General features: G+C 35.5%; 3 protein-coding genes, 1 long non-coding RNA gene and 1 other non-coding gene across 7 annotated transcripts; 4 read left to right on the plus strand and 1 right to left on the minus strand.

Annotated features, from left to right (window-relative positions):
* Positions 1-107: 107 nt before the first annotated feature.
* On the plus strand, positions 108-3,401 carry LOC111780915 (pentatricopeptide repeat-containing protein At5g61400). Its single transcript, XM_023661273.1, has 3 exons — positions 108-210; positions 856-2,994; positions 3,113-3,401. Exon 2 carries the CDS (start codon positions 942-944, stop codon positions 2,868-2,870), a length of 1,929 nt encoding a protein of 642 aa, XP_023517041.1. The 5' UTR covers positions 108-210; positions 856-941; the 3' UTR covers positions 2,871-2,994; positions 3,113-3,401.
* Positions 3,402-3,920: 519 nt separating this feature from the next.
* Positions 3,921-3,992, plus strand: TRNAP-AGG. The gene has a single exon. It is a non-coding gene; the product is annotated as a tRNA-Pro (tRNA).
* A 239-nt stretch (positions 3,993-4,231) lies between these two features.
* Positions 4,232-7,253, plus strand: LOC111777149 (40S ribosomal protein S23-like). Its single transcript, XM_023656639.1, has 4 exons — positions 4,232-4,342; positions 6,147-6,302; positions 6,377-6,503; positions 6,913-7,253. Exons 1-4 carry the CDS (start codon positions 4,338-4,340, stop codon positions 7,051-7,053), a joined length of 429 nt encoding a protein of 142 aa, XP_023512407.1. The 5' UTR covers positions 4,232-4,337; the 3' UTR covers positions 7,054-7,253.
* A 724-nt stretch (positions 7,254-7,977) lies between these two features.
* LOC111779426 lies at positions 7,978-11,148 on the minus strand. 3 transcript variants are annotated; one of them, XR_002812701.1, is made up of 7 exons: positions 11,039-11,148; positions 10,237-10,399; positions 9,099-9,206; positions 8,877-8,991; positions 8,649-8,767; positions 8,187-8,222; positions 7,978-8,099 (listed from the first exon to the last, which is right to left on the minus strand). It is a non-coding gene; the product is annotated as an uncharacterized LOC111779426 (long non-coding RNA). The 3 variants fall into 3 exon arrangements; XR_002812697.1 differs by having other exon boundaries at positions 9,099-9,234; XR_002812702.1 differs by having other exon boundaries at positions 7,978-8,104; positions 9,099-9,234.
* Positions 11,149-13,143: 1,995 nt separating this feature from the next.
* LOC111792024 lies at positions 13,144-15,185 on the plus strand. Its single transcript, XM_023673435.1, has 2 exons — positions 13,144-14,019; positions 14,775-15,185. Exons 1-2 carry the CDS (start codon positions 13,193-13,195, stop codon positions 15,064-15,066), a joined length of 1,119 nt encoding a protein of 372 aa, XP_023529203.1. The 5' UTR covers positions 13,144-13,192; the 3' UTR covers positions 15,067-15,185.
* The last annotated feature ends 861 nt before the right edge of the window (positions 15,186-16,046 follow it).

Genomic DNA, 16,046 nt, shown 5'->3' on the forward strand with positions numbered 1-16,046 from the left:
TTATATTTTTATTAATCTTGGAATGTTATAAATTTTTTTAATTATTTCCGTAAGTATGCATCCGAATTACGAAACGACACCGTTTACATGGAGGCCACCACGGGCTTTCCTCCTCAAAATTAGGGCTTGGGTTGTTGGTTATATTCTCTTCTAGGTCAGCTTTTGGGCGTTTCTCATAGAAGTTGCAGGACCTTAATTCGCCATCATGCGGTACGTATTTTTCTATTATCTACTTCCTCCGACGATTTTTTATTTGATATCTGTGAATCTAAGTTCGCGATTCAATTATTGAAGGAATTGCATTTGTGCCGACTGTTTTTACTGTGTTATACGAACTTTTTATATTGTTCAGTCTTCTTCATCTTGTTTTCTGAACCATTTTGCACGATAAAATGGAACTGGAACTCATAATGAACAAATTTCGAAGGAACTATTTCATACGAGCCACAGAAGTCTTAAAATGAGAGTCAATTATGTTCTCAAACAAACACAACAAAAATTCTATATACTACGACTAGGAGTTTGTAGTTTGCCATTGGACATGCTAAACAATTAATGAGGGCGAGGGGCATTCTATTTGTTTGTTCTTAATGTGAAAATCTGGACGATGAGATCAGAAGTCAAAATTTTGATAGCTTTACAATTATGAACAAATAGATTATAATTTGAAATTTTATTATATGCAAAGACGTATATTCATTACTTTTTAAGTATTTTTGAACAAATAGTCAAATTTGATCGGTGATTGTCATGCGGTTTAATTTCTTTCTGTTCATGAAGTGTGGATATCTCTGTCTTCAAGTTTGTAAGTTATTATATCTAATTTTGGTTTGTTTTACACCTAATTGGCAATAGATGGGACACGTATCTTGATGACGAGTGATTGTGGTTAAACAGCAAACTGCCCATTGTAATGGACAGTTTGGAAAAGAAACAGGAGAATGTTGATGAATCAACTCCCATTAAAAAGTGTTCTTGTTCATATTGGACGTCATGGGTCCATACTTCAAGCTGTTGCTCTATCATCTTCAACACCTGATAATCTCATTACCACTGTACTTAACTGCAAAAGCCCCAAAAAGGCACTTGAATTGTTCAATGCGGCACCCGAAAAGAATACTCGGCTTTACTCGGCTATCATTCATGTCTTAGTAGGATCCAAGCTATTTTCCCATGCCAGATGTTTGCTAAAAGAGCTCATACAAGACCTCCTCGTAAAATCTCGCAGGCCATACCATGTATGTCAGTTGGCATTCAATGCGCTGAGTAGCTTAAAAACCTCAAAATTTTCTCCAAATGTATATAGCGAGTTAATTATTGTCTTATCTAAGATGGGACTTGTAGATGAAGCTTTGTGGATGTACCGCAAGGTTGGGGTGGCGGTTGCAAGGCAGGCTTGTAATGTGCTTTTAGATGTCTTGGTTAAGACTGGAAGGTTTGAATTGTTGTGGGGGATTTATGAAGAAATGGTTTCCAATGGGCTGTCTCCTGATGTTATCACTTACGGCATCCTAATTGATGGTCGCTGCCGGCAGGGCGATCTTTTAAGGGCGCATGAAATATTCGATGAAATGAGAGTGAAAGGAATTGAGCCAACAGTTGTCGTGTACACCATTCTTATTCGTGGCCTCTGCTCCGAAAACAAAATGGAGGAAGCAGAGAGTATACATAGATTGATGAGGGAATTAGGGGTACTTCCAAATGTGTACACTTACAACACTTTGATGAATGGGCACTGCAAGGTGGCCAATGTAAAACAGGCTCTTAGATTGTATCATAACATGCTGGGTGAAGATCTAGTGCCAGACAATGTTACATTCGGCATTTTAATTGACGGGCTCTGCAAATTTGGCGACATCAAGGCTGCTCGGAATCTTTCTGTGAATATGGTGAAGTTTAGTGTTACTCCTAGCATAGCTGTATATAATTCTTTGATCGATGGTTACTGTAAAGCAGGGGATATTTCTGAAGCAATGGCTTTCCTTTCGGAGCTGGAAAGGTTTAAGGTTTCGCCAGACGTCGTTACGTACAGTATACTTATTAGAGGTCTCTGTTCTGCGGGTAGAATTGAAGAAGCAGATAACATGCTTGAGAAAATGATGAAAGAGGGAATTCCTGCAAACTCTGTTACATATAATTCACTTATTGATGGATGCTGCAAAGAAGGCAACATGAATAAGGCATTGGAAATATGCTCCCGAATGATCGAAAACGGTGTAGAACCAAATGTGATCACGTTCTCAATGCTGATTGATGGTTATTGCAAGATAAGGAACGTAGAAGCTGCTATGGGCATATACTCAGAAATGGGTATCAAAAGCCTTTCTCCTGATGTAGTTGCTTATACAGCTATGATAGATGGGCATTGCAAGCATGGTAGCATGAAAGAGGCTCTAAAACTCTACAATGATATGCTGGATAATGGTCTTACTCCAAATTCTTACACTCTTAGTTGCTTATTAGATGGACTTTGTAAAGACGGCAGAGTCTCGGACGCACTCGAACTTTTCACGGAAAAGGCTGAATTTGGGACTACAAAATGCAAGCTTTCCTTCACAAATCATGTAGTGTATACAGCTTTAATCCATGGATTGTGTGAGGATGGACAAATTTTCAAGGCAGCAAAGTTGTTTTCAGACATGAGAAGCTACGGTTTGCAACCAGATGAAGTAATTTACGTGGTCATGTTAAAAGGTTACTTCCAAGTTAAACGCATCCTCGACATGACGATGCTACATGCCGATATGTTGAAGTTTGGTATTATCCCAAACTCGGCCATCTACTCGACATTGTCTAAGGGTTATCGAGAGAGTGGATTTCTGAAATCGGCTCTGAATTGTTCGAAGGAACTGAAGGAACTATATTGTTGAAGCTATCAATGGGGAGCCTTTTACACAAGTCATCCAGTTGATTGCAATGAGTTGACGGAGAACTTGAATCCACATTCTTTTCTCCCTGGAGTGAGTGGAAACTGCTCTTTCAAGTTCTGATCATGTAAGTTATCACCAAATTTAATAGTAGCTTCAATGGAAACTGCTTCCAACTTCGAAGCTAACATTATCTTCTGCTGTTCTTGATTGATTTGTTTTATGTTCATTATTTTGAAATGCAGAATTGGGTAATTGGGGAAGAGGGGAACTGGTTTTCTGCTGTGATCAGTGATTAGAGAATGGCAGAAGAGAACAAGAGAAGAGCTTGAGAAACAGATATGCTTTTGGATTCCTCGTTGTATTTCTCTTGAACTTGATCATTTTGGTGCTCACATTTGAGCAGCACAAATTATGGCTATCATAATTTGATGTTTTATCGTTAAGATCTAACCGCGAATTTTAGGTTAAATTATACAAAGTACTCTTGAACTTTCGAGTAAGCTTCAATTATACCCTTCAATTTTAAACGAATTTTTCTTACTTTTATGATCGATGTATAAAATTTAAAAGGATTACGGGAATTCGTTCAAAGAGTATTATTATTCAGAGCGAAAGCTAGTAACTAAAATGAGTCCGGAGGTGATATAATTGGATGAAGTACAGAAAACATAATTTCAATGCCTTGTTTCCCTAATTTGCTTGCAGTGCCCGATTCGTATGCTCTTCCCTAGCATTTAACTGCAGGTCCGAAAAAATGTTCTCAGCATGATGGAGCTTTAATAAGTCCATGTTTCGACGAACTTTAACAGAACTTTAGCACAAATGTTGAAACTACTTTGTTTTTAAAAACCCTCTCAAGACTTACCAGGCCCATGGTTTTGGCTAATTCAAAAGGTAGCGAACTTCAGATTTCTAGCCCTTCAAAGCTCCGAAGGGTCCATGTTTGTACGAATTTTAGCACGAACTTAAGAGAAACTATAGGCGGGTTGAACGTCATATCCGATCTCCGGCTACATATTTGTTCATAAATTTAAAAGATATTTTCCAAGTGGGCATTTGGTCTAGTGGTATGATTCTCGCTTAGGGTGCGAGAGGTCCCGAGTTCAATTCTCGGAATGCCCCTAATTTTGTTTTTGTACAAATATTAAAATATCTTATTTTAATAATGTTTATATCGGCCTCATTGATATTTAAATTTTTGTTTATTTGAAAATTTTATGAGGAATAGATTGAAATATAGTATATTATTTATTTAATTTAAACTTTAATCTTTGAACTCCCAAGGGTAATTCCGTAATTATCTAGTCGAAACCGCATCAATTACCCGGAGGAGGTGTGTATATATATCGTCCGTTCCAAATTTCATGGTCATTAGGGTTCAGAGTTTCCGCCAGACAGTCTAACACACTTGTGTTTCGCATTTCGGTGCTTCTTGAAGAAGTCGCAACACCTTCTTAATCCGCAACTATGGGGTACGCATTTCTATCTCCTTTACTTTCTCTTCGTCCAATTATGTTTTCTCGAGGAAGTTGCAAAACCTTTTCCGAGGATTTGCCTTCATTCTATCTGCTTTTTTCTGCATTATAGGAGCCTCATATGAACGATTTCGAAGGCGTTATTTCATACGGATGTTTGATTTTAAACTGGATGCTTGTTAAGATGTTAAACTGGAATTTGTACACCAGGAGAAACGACGTTTTGAACTTTTGAGGATTGTTTTTTTCTTTCTTTTTTTGCTCAAAAGAAGAATCAAAATGTCTTGGTTAAAACATGTACTGATACGTTCTAGTCGGTTTTCTGAACAATCGATATGCTCGGAGTTGTAGATAATATGTTTTGTGACTATATTCCTACTCTCTCTCACTCACTCTCTCTCTCTTCGTTTGTTCATATGCTTGATCGTTCTAGTTCGTTTTCTGAACAATCGATAGGCTCGGAGTTGTTGATAATATGTTTTGTGACTATAATCCTACTCTCTCTCTCTCTTTTCGTTTGTTCATATGCTTGATCGTTCTAGTTGGTTTTCTGAATAATCGATAGGCTCGGAGTTGTGGATAATATGTTTTGTGACTATAATCCTACTCTCTCTCTCTCTCTTTTCGTTTGTTCATATGCTTGATCGTTCTAGTTTGTTTTCTGAACAATCGATAGGCTCGGAGTTGTGGATAATATGTTTTGTGACTATTATCCTTCTCTCTCTCTCTCTCTCTCTCTCCGTTTGTTCATATGCTTGATCGTTCTAGTTGGTTTTCTGAACAATTGATAGGCTTGGAGTTGTGGATAATATGTTTTGTGACTATAATCCTTCTCTCTCTCTCTCTCTCTCTCTCCGCTTGTTCATATGCTTGATAGAATTTATTCATATGCTATGTTTGAATTCTATCGTTGATAGCTTCTCTTTCCTTCTTCGCTTATCCACGTGGTTGAAATAATTTATCTGATAATATAAGTGGAAACAACTTGTGGAAATTCCGATGATGTTATTGTATATAGCTATAAGAATTTATTCATATACTATGCTTTTGAATACGACGATGTTATTGTCGATGTTTGTTTGTTCCGACAATGAAATAATTTATTCCGACGATGTTTGTTTACAACTTTTATTCGTAGTTTCCATGGTTCCTCATCCTTGTTGTTGAATACGACGATGTTATTGTCGTATTCATGTATTTAGCCTCTTGTTCTCTCTATCAGTGTCTATAATGCTGAGAACAAAGTTTGTATAATACCTTCCAAATTCATATTTCATATACAAAGCTTAGATAATCGACGTTATTGTATGTCAGTTTCTATATGCAATTTCGTTGGAGGAAACATAAACATAGATTCCTCATACTCGTTGAATTTCATATTCATGCCCTCAATTTTAATATGTAGATTAAATCGATCTTCTCATTTGACAAGAGTCATTATTTCCATGAAAAATCTTGAAGAATACATTCTTAGCAACTGAAAAATCTTCAGTCATACACATTGTATAAGTTTGTCCTACTCCTTATCAGCTTATTTCCCAAATCCTGCTATGGTAATGGCCGATTGTTGTTTGATGTGTAACCGTTCAGTCGACCTGTATTGGGAGTGAGTCTCACATTGGTTAATTTAGTGGAAGATCATAGGTTTATAAGTGAGGAATACTATCTTCATTGGTACGAGGCCTTTTGGGAGAAGCCCAAAGCAAAGCCATGAGAGCTTATGCTCAAAGTGGACAATATCATACCATTGTGGAGAGTCGTGATTCCTAACAGTCTGATCATGTTAATATGAGTTTTGCAGGAAGACTCGTGGAATGGGAGCGGGTCGTAAGTTGAAATCCCACCGTAGAAGGCAGAGGTGGGCCGATAAGGCGTATAAGAAGTCCCGTCTTGGTAACGAGTGGAAAAAGCCCTTTGCAGGGTCATCTCATGCGAAAGGGATTGTGCTAGAAAAGATGTAAGGTTATTATTGGATCTTATGCTACTGTCGAAGAATTGTTTATATTTACAAATTTGAATTTGCAAATGCAGTGGTATTGAAGCCAAACAGCCAAATTCTGCTATTCGAAAATGTGCTCGTGTTCAACTCATTAAAAATGGGAAGAAGATTGCTGCTTTTGTACCTAATGACGGTTGCTTGAATTACATCGAGGAAAATGTAAGTCAATCTAATTATATGATCATATCATGTTTTTTCTGACTTTGCTTTGCTTTCTAATTTGCCTGTAAAAAAAGTTTTTGAAAACTAGAAAATGACGTGGCGGATAGTTTTTTTTATTTTTTATTTTTTATTTTCCGTTTATCTTTCAGTCATAAAAATGTTTCTAAATTTATAAGTAAACAATTTTTTCGAAAATAGGTTTCTGCTTTCAAAGTTCTTCCCACTTATCTTCAAAACTTTTATTTCTCGACTTTGTTCCTATAATTTTTAATTAAAAAAAAAAAAAAACAATGTATGCTTTTTATGATATAAAAAGTAGAATAATTTGATAGTGTTATTTTGTATTATGTTTGAAAATTAAATAAGTTTGTTTATTTTAACACGTTTTAGTTATGTTATATTACAGGACGAAGTATTGATCGCGGGGTTTGGACGGAAGGGTCATGCCGTGGGAGATATTCCTGGTGTGAGGTTCAAGGTTGTGAAGGTTTCTGGAGTTTCGCTCTTGGCTCTCTTCAAAGAGAAGAAAGAGAAGCCAAGGTCCTAGAAAATTTCACTCTTGGTTCTCTCACCCAATTTTTGGTTTTTATTGGTTAGCTTTTAACTATATTTTAAAATCAATTCAAATTTCAGTTTTATTAAAAAATTTACATTACTATTTATTCTTCCAACACAACATACTCAATTGATAATGAAAACGGTGTCGGTTCAATATTACATGATCATAAGAATAATCATATTATCATCATGAGATGTTTGAAGGTACTGCACAAAATGTGTCGAGTTTTCATGAATTGATTATTGCCATATTGGACGATCCTGCTAGCTATATGAATCACAGTTAAGGCCTTCAAGATGAATAATGTTCCACCATACTTTCGTCCACATGCTTCAAAATATGAAAAGTGCTAAAACCTATAGGATTATCTAATTCTAAAGCACATTTAAAATATGAACTTAGCATGTGCATTGATGGAAATAAATAGAGCATTATGCATTAATTATCGGGGGAAAATATTTTTTTTATTAGGACTTTTAGGCGAAATTCTTTAGGTGTTGTTAGAAAAATGTTTTTATAAATCAATAATAAACTATAATAAAAGTAGACATATTCTAAATTATTTAAACTAGATTGACTAAAAGTTGAAAAATTAAATTAATCCTATTTAAATTTAAAAAAATATATAAAAAAGATATAAAGGCCAACAATCAAGAATAAATATACTAAATTTTTAAAAATAAAAATAAAAATAAAATAATAAGAAATTTTTATGTTTTTTATTTTTTAAAATCTATTTTCAACGATAATAAGAAATTTTTAAAACTTCTAAATAGGTAGTTCTAAATAGAACGGGGTAGAAGCAAATAATATACAAATTCTTAAAAAGATAATTTTATTTTACAAACAAAAATATAATTATAATAAATTCAAATTTCACTATTACAAAATAATAATAATAATAATATAAATAAATAATTGGGCCGGACGGAAAAGGCGGAGACTAACCTGTATATGAGGCCGAAACATACCGGTATTTTTATTAGGATTTTACGCGTCGATGGTTATCCTCTTTGATCCATTGCTTATTTGTACTATACTATATAACAGCATAATATTATTCGGGTAATAAAATAAGATGGATTGATGAACAAATTATTATGATGGAGGCAAGAAATTACCATTATTTGAGAGACACTTTGTGCTCGTCTGTAGCTCTGTAATGAAGGGAAATCAAAACCAGATGAATACAATGGCAGTTGCATGAAGGCTCTGATTTATAATTTAAACAATTTCGTCTCACATTTTTCCTAATGATTCTTATTAGTAAAATTACACGATCCTTAATTTTATTTTAATTTATTTTTTGTATATCATGATCCGTAATTAAACTTATTAACTGCATGATCTGAGAAGACTAAGCACAATCCTGAAGTAAATAACCCTGGACCTTAGATATTTGTTTTGTAAATCTAACCAAATCTAGATTCCCCAGGAATATTATTAAAAGCTGTGTTATTTCTAGATTGCTTTTTAGTTGTTCATTAAAAATCTAGAAAGAACTAATATGACACATATAAGATTAGAAACGTTAAGAATTATTAATATAGTATTTAATATTTACATAGATGTGGAGACTATACCTGGTCTTCCTACTTCACCACTGGGAGAAATTTGGACTTCCATAGACCAAACTTCATCATCAACAACGGGTTCAAAAACTTTGTTACCAATGGCCAATTCAAAAGGGTTCAAAACTCTCCTGACATACAGGAAAGAACATTAAATCGAACAGATTAAGCCATCCATTTTTTCAAAGAAACAAACGGCATACTATTAGCTATGCAATTATCATTAAGGTTGCAGCATACCTTCGCCGGTGAAAAGTCTGAAGCTAAGCTCTTAACGAAGTTGTGATTTTCAGCTTTGCTGTTAGTGTTTGGTTCTAGCGATTGAGAAGATACTTAAGAGATGTTCCTCTTTCCTCTGTATGTTAACCACATTATCATAATTCCTTGAATTCAAGGTTGTAAACAGTTCATCGAGTTTCAATAAATGAAATCAAATGAACTATATATATATATAGGCCATACCTGGAATCATGCGCCGATTACACTTGGAATACGGTAACAACTGTTCCTTGGAATTTTCATTTTCACGCCCATTAAGAGCATAAACCTTCCTCCGGATATCTGATCTTGCTGTAAAAACGATTCAATCGGCGAATAGCTGAGTATACAAAAAGTAGTTAAGGATCAATTACAGGACAAAGATGAATTTCACTTCTATCATTAAAACCAATCACCACAAAAGAAGATCACAACAAAGAAATATTTAGTGCGAACATAGCACACTACTGGCGATCCTACCCTGACATAAAGAAGCTCAGCGCTGCAGCGATCGCGCACAAAAGAAATGTGCACGGAAGCAAGACTAGAAAGCTTGGAAGCCGCATCTAATCAATAAAAGATCAATTCAAGATTCAAGCATCTATGTGATCCAAGTACGATGTATAAAAATGAAGGTTCTATAGCCATTTGGACGCAAGAGATTATGAAACACCACCCGATATGCTCAGAATCCGAGTTTCTAAGTATAAATTCCAAACAGCAATCAGAGGCGAAATGAGAAGCTCGTAGTCTACATCATAATCAACAAGAAAAGCAATTCGAGGTTCAAGCATCCGTCTCATCCATTCCTTGTAATTTTAATAAAGAGTAAATACAATAGAGATTCCAAAGCTCAACACGGAAAGATCGCGCACAGAAGAAACGTTCACAGTTGCAAGATTGAGAAGCTTGTAAGCAACATCATCATTCAATAAAAGAATCAATTCAAGATTCAAGTATTTCTATTATCCAAGTATAATGTATGGTAATCAAACCTCAATTACAATTAGTACACAAGAACTAAGAGAAGATGAAATTTCAGAAGATGCGTACAGAATAAGAGTTTCCACATGCATTCATCGTTTCTTCAAAGAGATAATATAACAGAAAAAAGCGATAAACAAAAAATTCCAGAGTCAACGAATCCACTATTCATCAAAGTGGCTTATCATAGCAAAGAAATAACAGTGCGACTCCATTCCGGATGAAGAACAAGAAATTAAGTTTCACAATTATGCTTTCTCGATGCTTAGAACACAGCAATTAAGATTACCAAGCGAAAACGGGAGAAAAGAAACGAATCGAAGTAGAAAGATATAAACAGAATCGAAAACGAAAGTACCTGAGAGTTGAGATTCTTGAAATCTGTTCTCAGAGGACATAACGACGGATTCGAGCTTTTCATTCTTCATGAATAAACTCTTGGCAAATCATAATCAACAAGAAAAGCAATTCGAGGCTCAAGCATCCGTCTCATCCAATTACGATACATAAAAATCAAAATCCTATAATAATTAAGAAAGAAAAGATGTAATTCCAGACAATATATGCAGAATTCAAGTTTTCATCCATTCGTTGTAATTTTAATAAAGAGTAAATACAATAGCGATTCCAAATCACCATCACCTGGACATAACGAAGCTCAACATAAAAACGATCGCGCACAGAAGAAACGTTCACAGTTGCATGATTGAGAAGCTTGTAAGCATCATCAACATTCAATAAAAGAATCAATTCAAGATTCAAGTATCTCTGTTATCCAAGTATAATGTATGGTAATCAAAATTCAATTACAATTATTACACAAGAACTAAGAGAAGAAGAAATTTCAGAAGATGCGTACAGAACATGTAATCATCGTTACTTCTAAGAGAAAATATAACAGAAGAAAAGCCATAAACAACAAATTGCAGAGTCAACGAATCCACTATTCATCAAAATCGCATATCATAGTAAAGAAATTACAGTGCGATTCCATTCCAGATGAAGAACAAGAAATAACGTTTCACAATCATGCTTTCTCGATGCTCTGATACTCGCACGACTCACTTAGAACACAGCAATTAAGATTAACAAATGCGAAAACGGGAGAAAAGAAACGAATCGAAGTAGAAAGTTATAAACAGAATCGACAACGGAAGTACCTTAGAGTTGAGATTCTTGAAATCTGTGCTCAGAGGACATAACGACGGATTATCTCTCGGCAAATTGATCCAGAATCAGATGGAAGGAAGGAGAGAGGATTTTATGAAACTTGAAGTTCCAAATGATTAGAAAAAGGCAAATGGAAGGAAGGCGGGAGCGGGACACTTATATATTTTGAATTATATTTACTTATAAATTTGAAAATTTTATTTTATTTGATATTATCAAATACTAATTATAAAATAAAGTTTAGTGTAATAATTAAACTAAATTGATGTATTAACAATTTTTGTAAGATATAAATTGATTCACTTATTTATTTATTTATTAAAATTGAAAATTTGAGAGTTTTAATAGATAAATATATTTTAAAAAGTTTCCATAAATATTTTTTTAATAATTATCCATCTATCTAAATATATATTAAATATTTAAATATTCAAAATTATGATGACCATCCAAAATATGGCAATAAATTGTTATTATCCTAAAATGTTAACTAATAATTATAAATATGGAAATGCATTAAATAATTATAAATTTTAAAATGATTTTTTACAATATTTTCAAATTATACAAAATTTTAAATGTCATTTTTTACATGATTTTAATTTTTTAAGGCCGTCTCCTTTGGGTCATATTTAGTATGAATATTAAATATTAAAAAAAAACTAAAAATAAAAATAATTACTTGCCTATTATTTTTGGTCATTTTCACATTATTTTCCTTTTTACCTCCGAAAACGTTTTGAATTCAATTTTTTTTTCTCCACTCGAACCAATTTGTGTACTTCTTCGCAACGAGCCACTCACATATATAGATAGGCATTACAGAAAGCTTTGCTTTTTACTTCGGTTGGCACGTTACAATAATGAATAAAAAAGAATGAGATTAGTTCGGTCTTCAGTCTTTAGGTGAATGAATTTGGATATCGAAGTTCTAGTTATTGCATCTCTTGCTTGGGGTGAGCTTGGTAGTAGCATAGGTCGAACCTCGGGCTGTTTTTTCAGGGCTAGAATTTGATTCCCACTCCTAGTAGTCTTTCTTCAGTAATTCGCTTGGAAAAGTAGTATTTCGTAAACAGGAACGTAACGCTTCACGACTTCTTACATTTAAAGTTGGTCATGTAGCTACTTCAATGATACTATTTTTCCGTACCATTATGAAAGAAGATTCATGTCAAATATGGACTTCGTTGGGAATGGAAAAAATTGGATTCACTTTCATTTGCATTTGGTATTTTGCTTTAAAGTCTTTGACATCTCGATACTCGATCAAATCTTGTTTTGTAAGGATTGAATGTTTGCCGATAGTTTCATATTTAGTAAGTCTTGAACTACTTCTTTTGAATTCGAGATCATTGAAATAAGCAAAAATATAATTTATACCGAAAACAAATACTATTTATGGGAATTTCAATAAAATATCCCTCCTCCTTTGTGGGCGTTCGAACCCTACGAGAAAAGAGGCCTCGGCGAACTGTCATAATTAGTGAACAAATGTAAGCTTCACTGAGAGTATGGAGTATTGACCACACTGAGGGACAGGCCCTGAAGCAAAAGACAGAAACGAGCCGAATCAATGTGTTCAAATTTCTAGCCTTGCACCACCATCTAATGGACCATGGACTAGACGCCCACGGCCTGAAAGGACTATGTCCAAGAGACCACTGCCCCGTGTAGTTGTCTTTCTCGTTCTTCAAGTGATTTAGTGGCATATAAATCACAGAGGTTAAATGAGTCCATTTTGAATAATCGATCTAACACCCTTTTAAGCTGTTCCGAGCATATAATTCTTAATTTTACACTAAACCCGACCATTTTTTTGAACGGTTCATAACATAACTTTTTAGTTTCTCTCTCTTACATGCAACGTATTGTCTCAAACCCGAACAATGGCTCGAAAATATGGCAAGTATTCTTGCCAAAACTTTCAAGAGAGAAGCCTATATTGGAAATATGTTAATGGAGTTTGGATTCCATTTCTGCAACGAACACATAACCCCTCAAAAGCATCGATTCATGCAACCCAAATTCCTCCATGGCGTCTCTTCATGCCATTAAATACCAACCCCCAAGCCTTCTCCATTTCCTCACCATTTTTTTCTTTTTTCTTTTTTAATTAATTAATTATTATTATTTTTTTTTTGTAAATGGCTTCCTCTTCCTCTTCGTCTTCCCCACGCGCTGATATTTACACTGTAACGCAAGAGGAATTCAACGTGTTCCACACGATCGACAGAACTCTCTTCAGTCGCATGGTGTTCACACTGGGCCGCGACCCGGAGGAGTCGGTTCGGGTCATGGGCCTCTGGCTCTGGCTCGAACAGAACGGCGAAGAGTTCAATTTAGTCTACAAAATGCTGTCGTTACCCGACGCGTTGGTCGACGCTCTGTTCGACGAGGCTGTCTTGTCGTTAGCCTGTATAGAAAACGACAAATTCCCCTTCGAACCGGACACGTCGATCGATATTCCACTCATTCAACACGTTTCTAAAACCCCGGTTTCCCTCCGGTTCTTCCATGAGAACCGGCTCGGGATCCTCCGTGGCGTTACCAAGATTTGTACTGATATTTGCTATCGGGCGTTTAAGGACATTCTCTACGCGCTTGAAACCCAGCGCGTACTTTCACGAGCCTCCGTGCCCGTTCCCGCGGTTCATGGTGGCCGTGGAAGTTACTTTGCGGCGGCTCCGGCTAGTCCGCTTGTTGTTCCAGCTTTTGGATTTGTGAATGTGAGGGGAGAGAGTTCGCCGCCGTTTCCGCCGCCGTCGACTGCGGCGACGGCGAGTCAGAGTGCGAGAGTGGGTAACCGGAACGTGATTTCGAAGAGTGAAATGAGTGATTTGTTCGGTCGTTTAAAGCTGAGGAGTGGGAAGGAAGAAGGGGAGGCGGTTCCGCCGGACGAGAGGACCATTTTTCTGACGTTCTCCAAAGGATACCCAATCTCTGAGGAGGAAGTTAGAGACTATTTTGGCAGGTTTTTTATTTTTTATTTTTTATTTTTTTTTATTATTATTAAATTTTATTATTTTTATTTTTATTTTTATTTTCCCAATATTTCTCTATATTCCTCTGCATGTGGATTTTTTTGTCAATATTTTCTAGATTATCGTGCACAGTCAAAATTTTCATAATTAGGTAAATATTTTAAATTTAATTTTTTTTTAATTCCCTTCCTATTTGACTTTTTTTTTTTTTTTTTTATTTTTTNTCCTAAATGGATCTGTTTGTTGGATGATGAAGGTCACACGTCTCTAGGTTTATAATCAAGGAATACTATCTCTGTTAGTTATGAAGTCTTTTGGGGAAGCCCAAAGCAAAGCCAGGAGAGGTTAGGGTTAAAATGGACAATATGATACCATTGTGGAGAGTAATGTTCGTTTAACATAATATAGAGTCATGACTTAAAATTTAGTCGTGACAATAGACCTAAAACATGGTATATAGTCCTGTCCTAAAACTTAGTCGTGAGTCAATCTGTCTTTTTTTTTTTTTTTGTCTTGTCTAAAATACTCTTTTAAAAATATGTTTTATTTGATTAAAAATTTAAATATTTAAAGAAAAAAAAGAGAAAAGGTCACTAAATTTTCCTTATTTTGTTTAATGAATGTATAATAGATTAATATTATGTATAGATTTTAATTTTAAAATTTTATTTTATTTTTAAAAAATTATATACACAAAAAATTCAGAACCTTAAATCTAACGTATGAAAAGCTGATTCTGGAGCAGAAGATATGGAGATTTCATAGAGAGCATTCACATGCAAGAGGCGCAGCCGCCGGAGCAGCCGCTGTACGCCCGGCTCGTCGTCAAAACGGAATCCTCCATCGACCTCGTCCTCGAAGGAAGGACCAAAGCTAAATTTTCCATTAACGGCAAGCACGTTTGGGCTCGAAAATATGTCCGTAAAGCCCCCAGGTCGCCGCACCGACCTTCACCACCGTCGACACGACCGCCGTCTCCGCCGCTGATCGATGGAGTTAGAGCTTTCAACTTCCCCCCACCGCCGCCTGCACCCTGATGTTCTCCGGGAAGCCGGACGATCTGTGCCGTTTGTGTGTTTGATTATACGAACTGTTTTTTTTTTTTCTAAATATAGTTATGTAAGGAATAAATTAAATGTAATTACGTGTCTCCCAATCTCAGCTATTATAATATTATATTGAGAATATTGTATTAGTGTTTTACTCTTATGCTGATATATACAATATAATTATAAAAAAAAATCTCTTACGCAATAATTCAAATAATAATAAGAATAATAATATAAAATTTCAACCATATCCTTACCATGCAAGACCTGGGAACGAATTCACAACCATATGGCTGATGGGTGATTACCGACTCTGACTTCATGCAAGTAAGTTGCAGCCTATAATCAAAATTGAGGATGGGCTTTTGGGGTTAGCACACTCTCCCGTGATTATGACCCTATTCCAGTTGTTGGATGATGAAAATCCATTATGACCCTATTCCAGTTGTTGGATGATGAAAATCCCAGCTAATTTAGGGAATGATGAAGGGTTTATAATCAAGGAATACCCTCTCCATTGGTTTTGAGGCCTTTTTGTAGAAGACCAAAACAAAACCACCAGAGTTTGTGTTCAAAGTGGACTCATACCATTGTGGAGAGTCGTGTTCGTCTAACAAAAAGCCATAAGAGTTTATGTACAAAGTGGACAATATCATACCATTGTGGAGAGTCGTGTTCGTCTAACACTAGCCACCATAGCACGTGTTGTGTAGGATGAGACATGATGACTTGACATCATTCTCAGTTTCCTCCTGCTTATCACCAGCCGTCTATTTTTACACCAATCACATACGTCTGCTGGTTGTAGGTTTGAGCACATTGATGAGGGTGAAGCACACAGGCCAATGTTGTTGGGTCGTGCCAATGTCGGGGTCAGGGTTTGATTATCATCGCTAACAGCGTCGCGACCTATTGCCATCAAGAGAGGGTGTGGGAAAATAAGGTTAAAAAATGTACAACACATAGTA

The sequence above is a fragment of the Cucurbita pepo genome, chromosome LG01 (genome assembly GCF_002806865.2).
Source record: "Cucurbita pepo subsp. pepo cultivar mu-cu-16 chromosome LG01, ASM280686v2, whole genome shotgun sequence".
Taxonomy (NCBI): Eukaryota; Viridiplantae; Streptophyta; class Magnoliopsida; order Cucurbitales; family Cucurbitaceae; genus Cucurbita; species Cucurbita pepo.

Excerpts from the sequence above, each read along its gene's own strand:
- LOC111777149 (XM_023656639.1), top strand. Across the intron at positions 6,303-6,376 it reads GGGATTGTGCTAGAAAAGAT|TGGTATTGAAGCCAAACAGC; the intron begins GTAAGGTTATTA and ends TTGCAAATGCAG. Across the intron at positions 6,504-6,912 it reads TGAATTACATCGAGGAAAAT|GACGAAGTATTGATCGCGGG; the intron begins GTAAGTCAATCT and ends GTTATATTACAG.
- LOC111792024 (XM_023673435.1), top strand. The coding sequence starts at position 13,193 with ATGGCTTCCTCTTCCTCTTCGTCTTCCCCACGCGCTGATATTTACACT. Across the intron at positions 14,020-14,774 it reads GTTAGAGACTATTTTGGCAG|AAGATATGGAGATTTCATAG; the intron begins GTTTTTTATTTT and ends ATTCTGGAGCAG.
- LOC111780915 (XM_023661273.1), top strand. The coding sequence starts at position 942 with ATGTTGATGAATCAACTCCCATTAAAAAGTGTTCTTGTTCATATTGGA.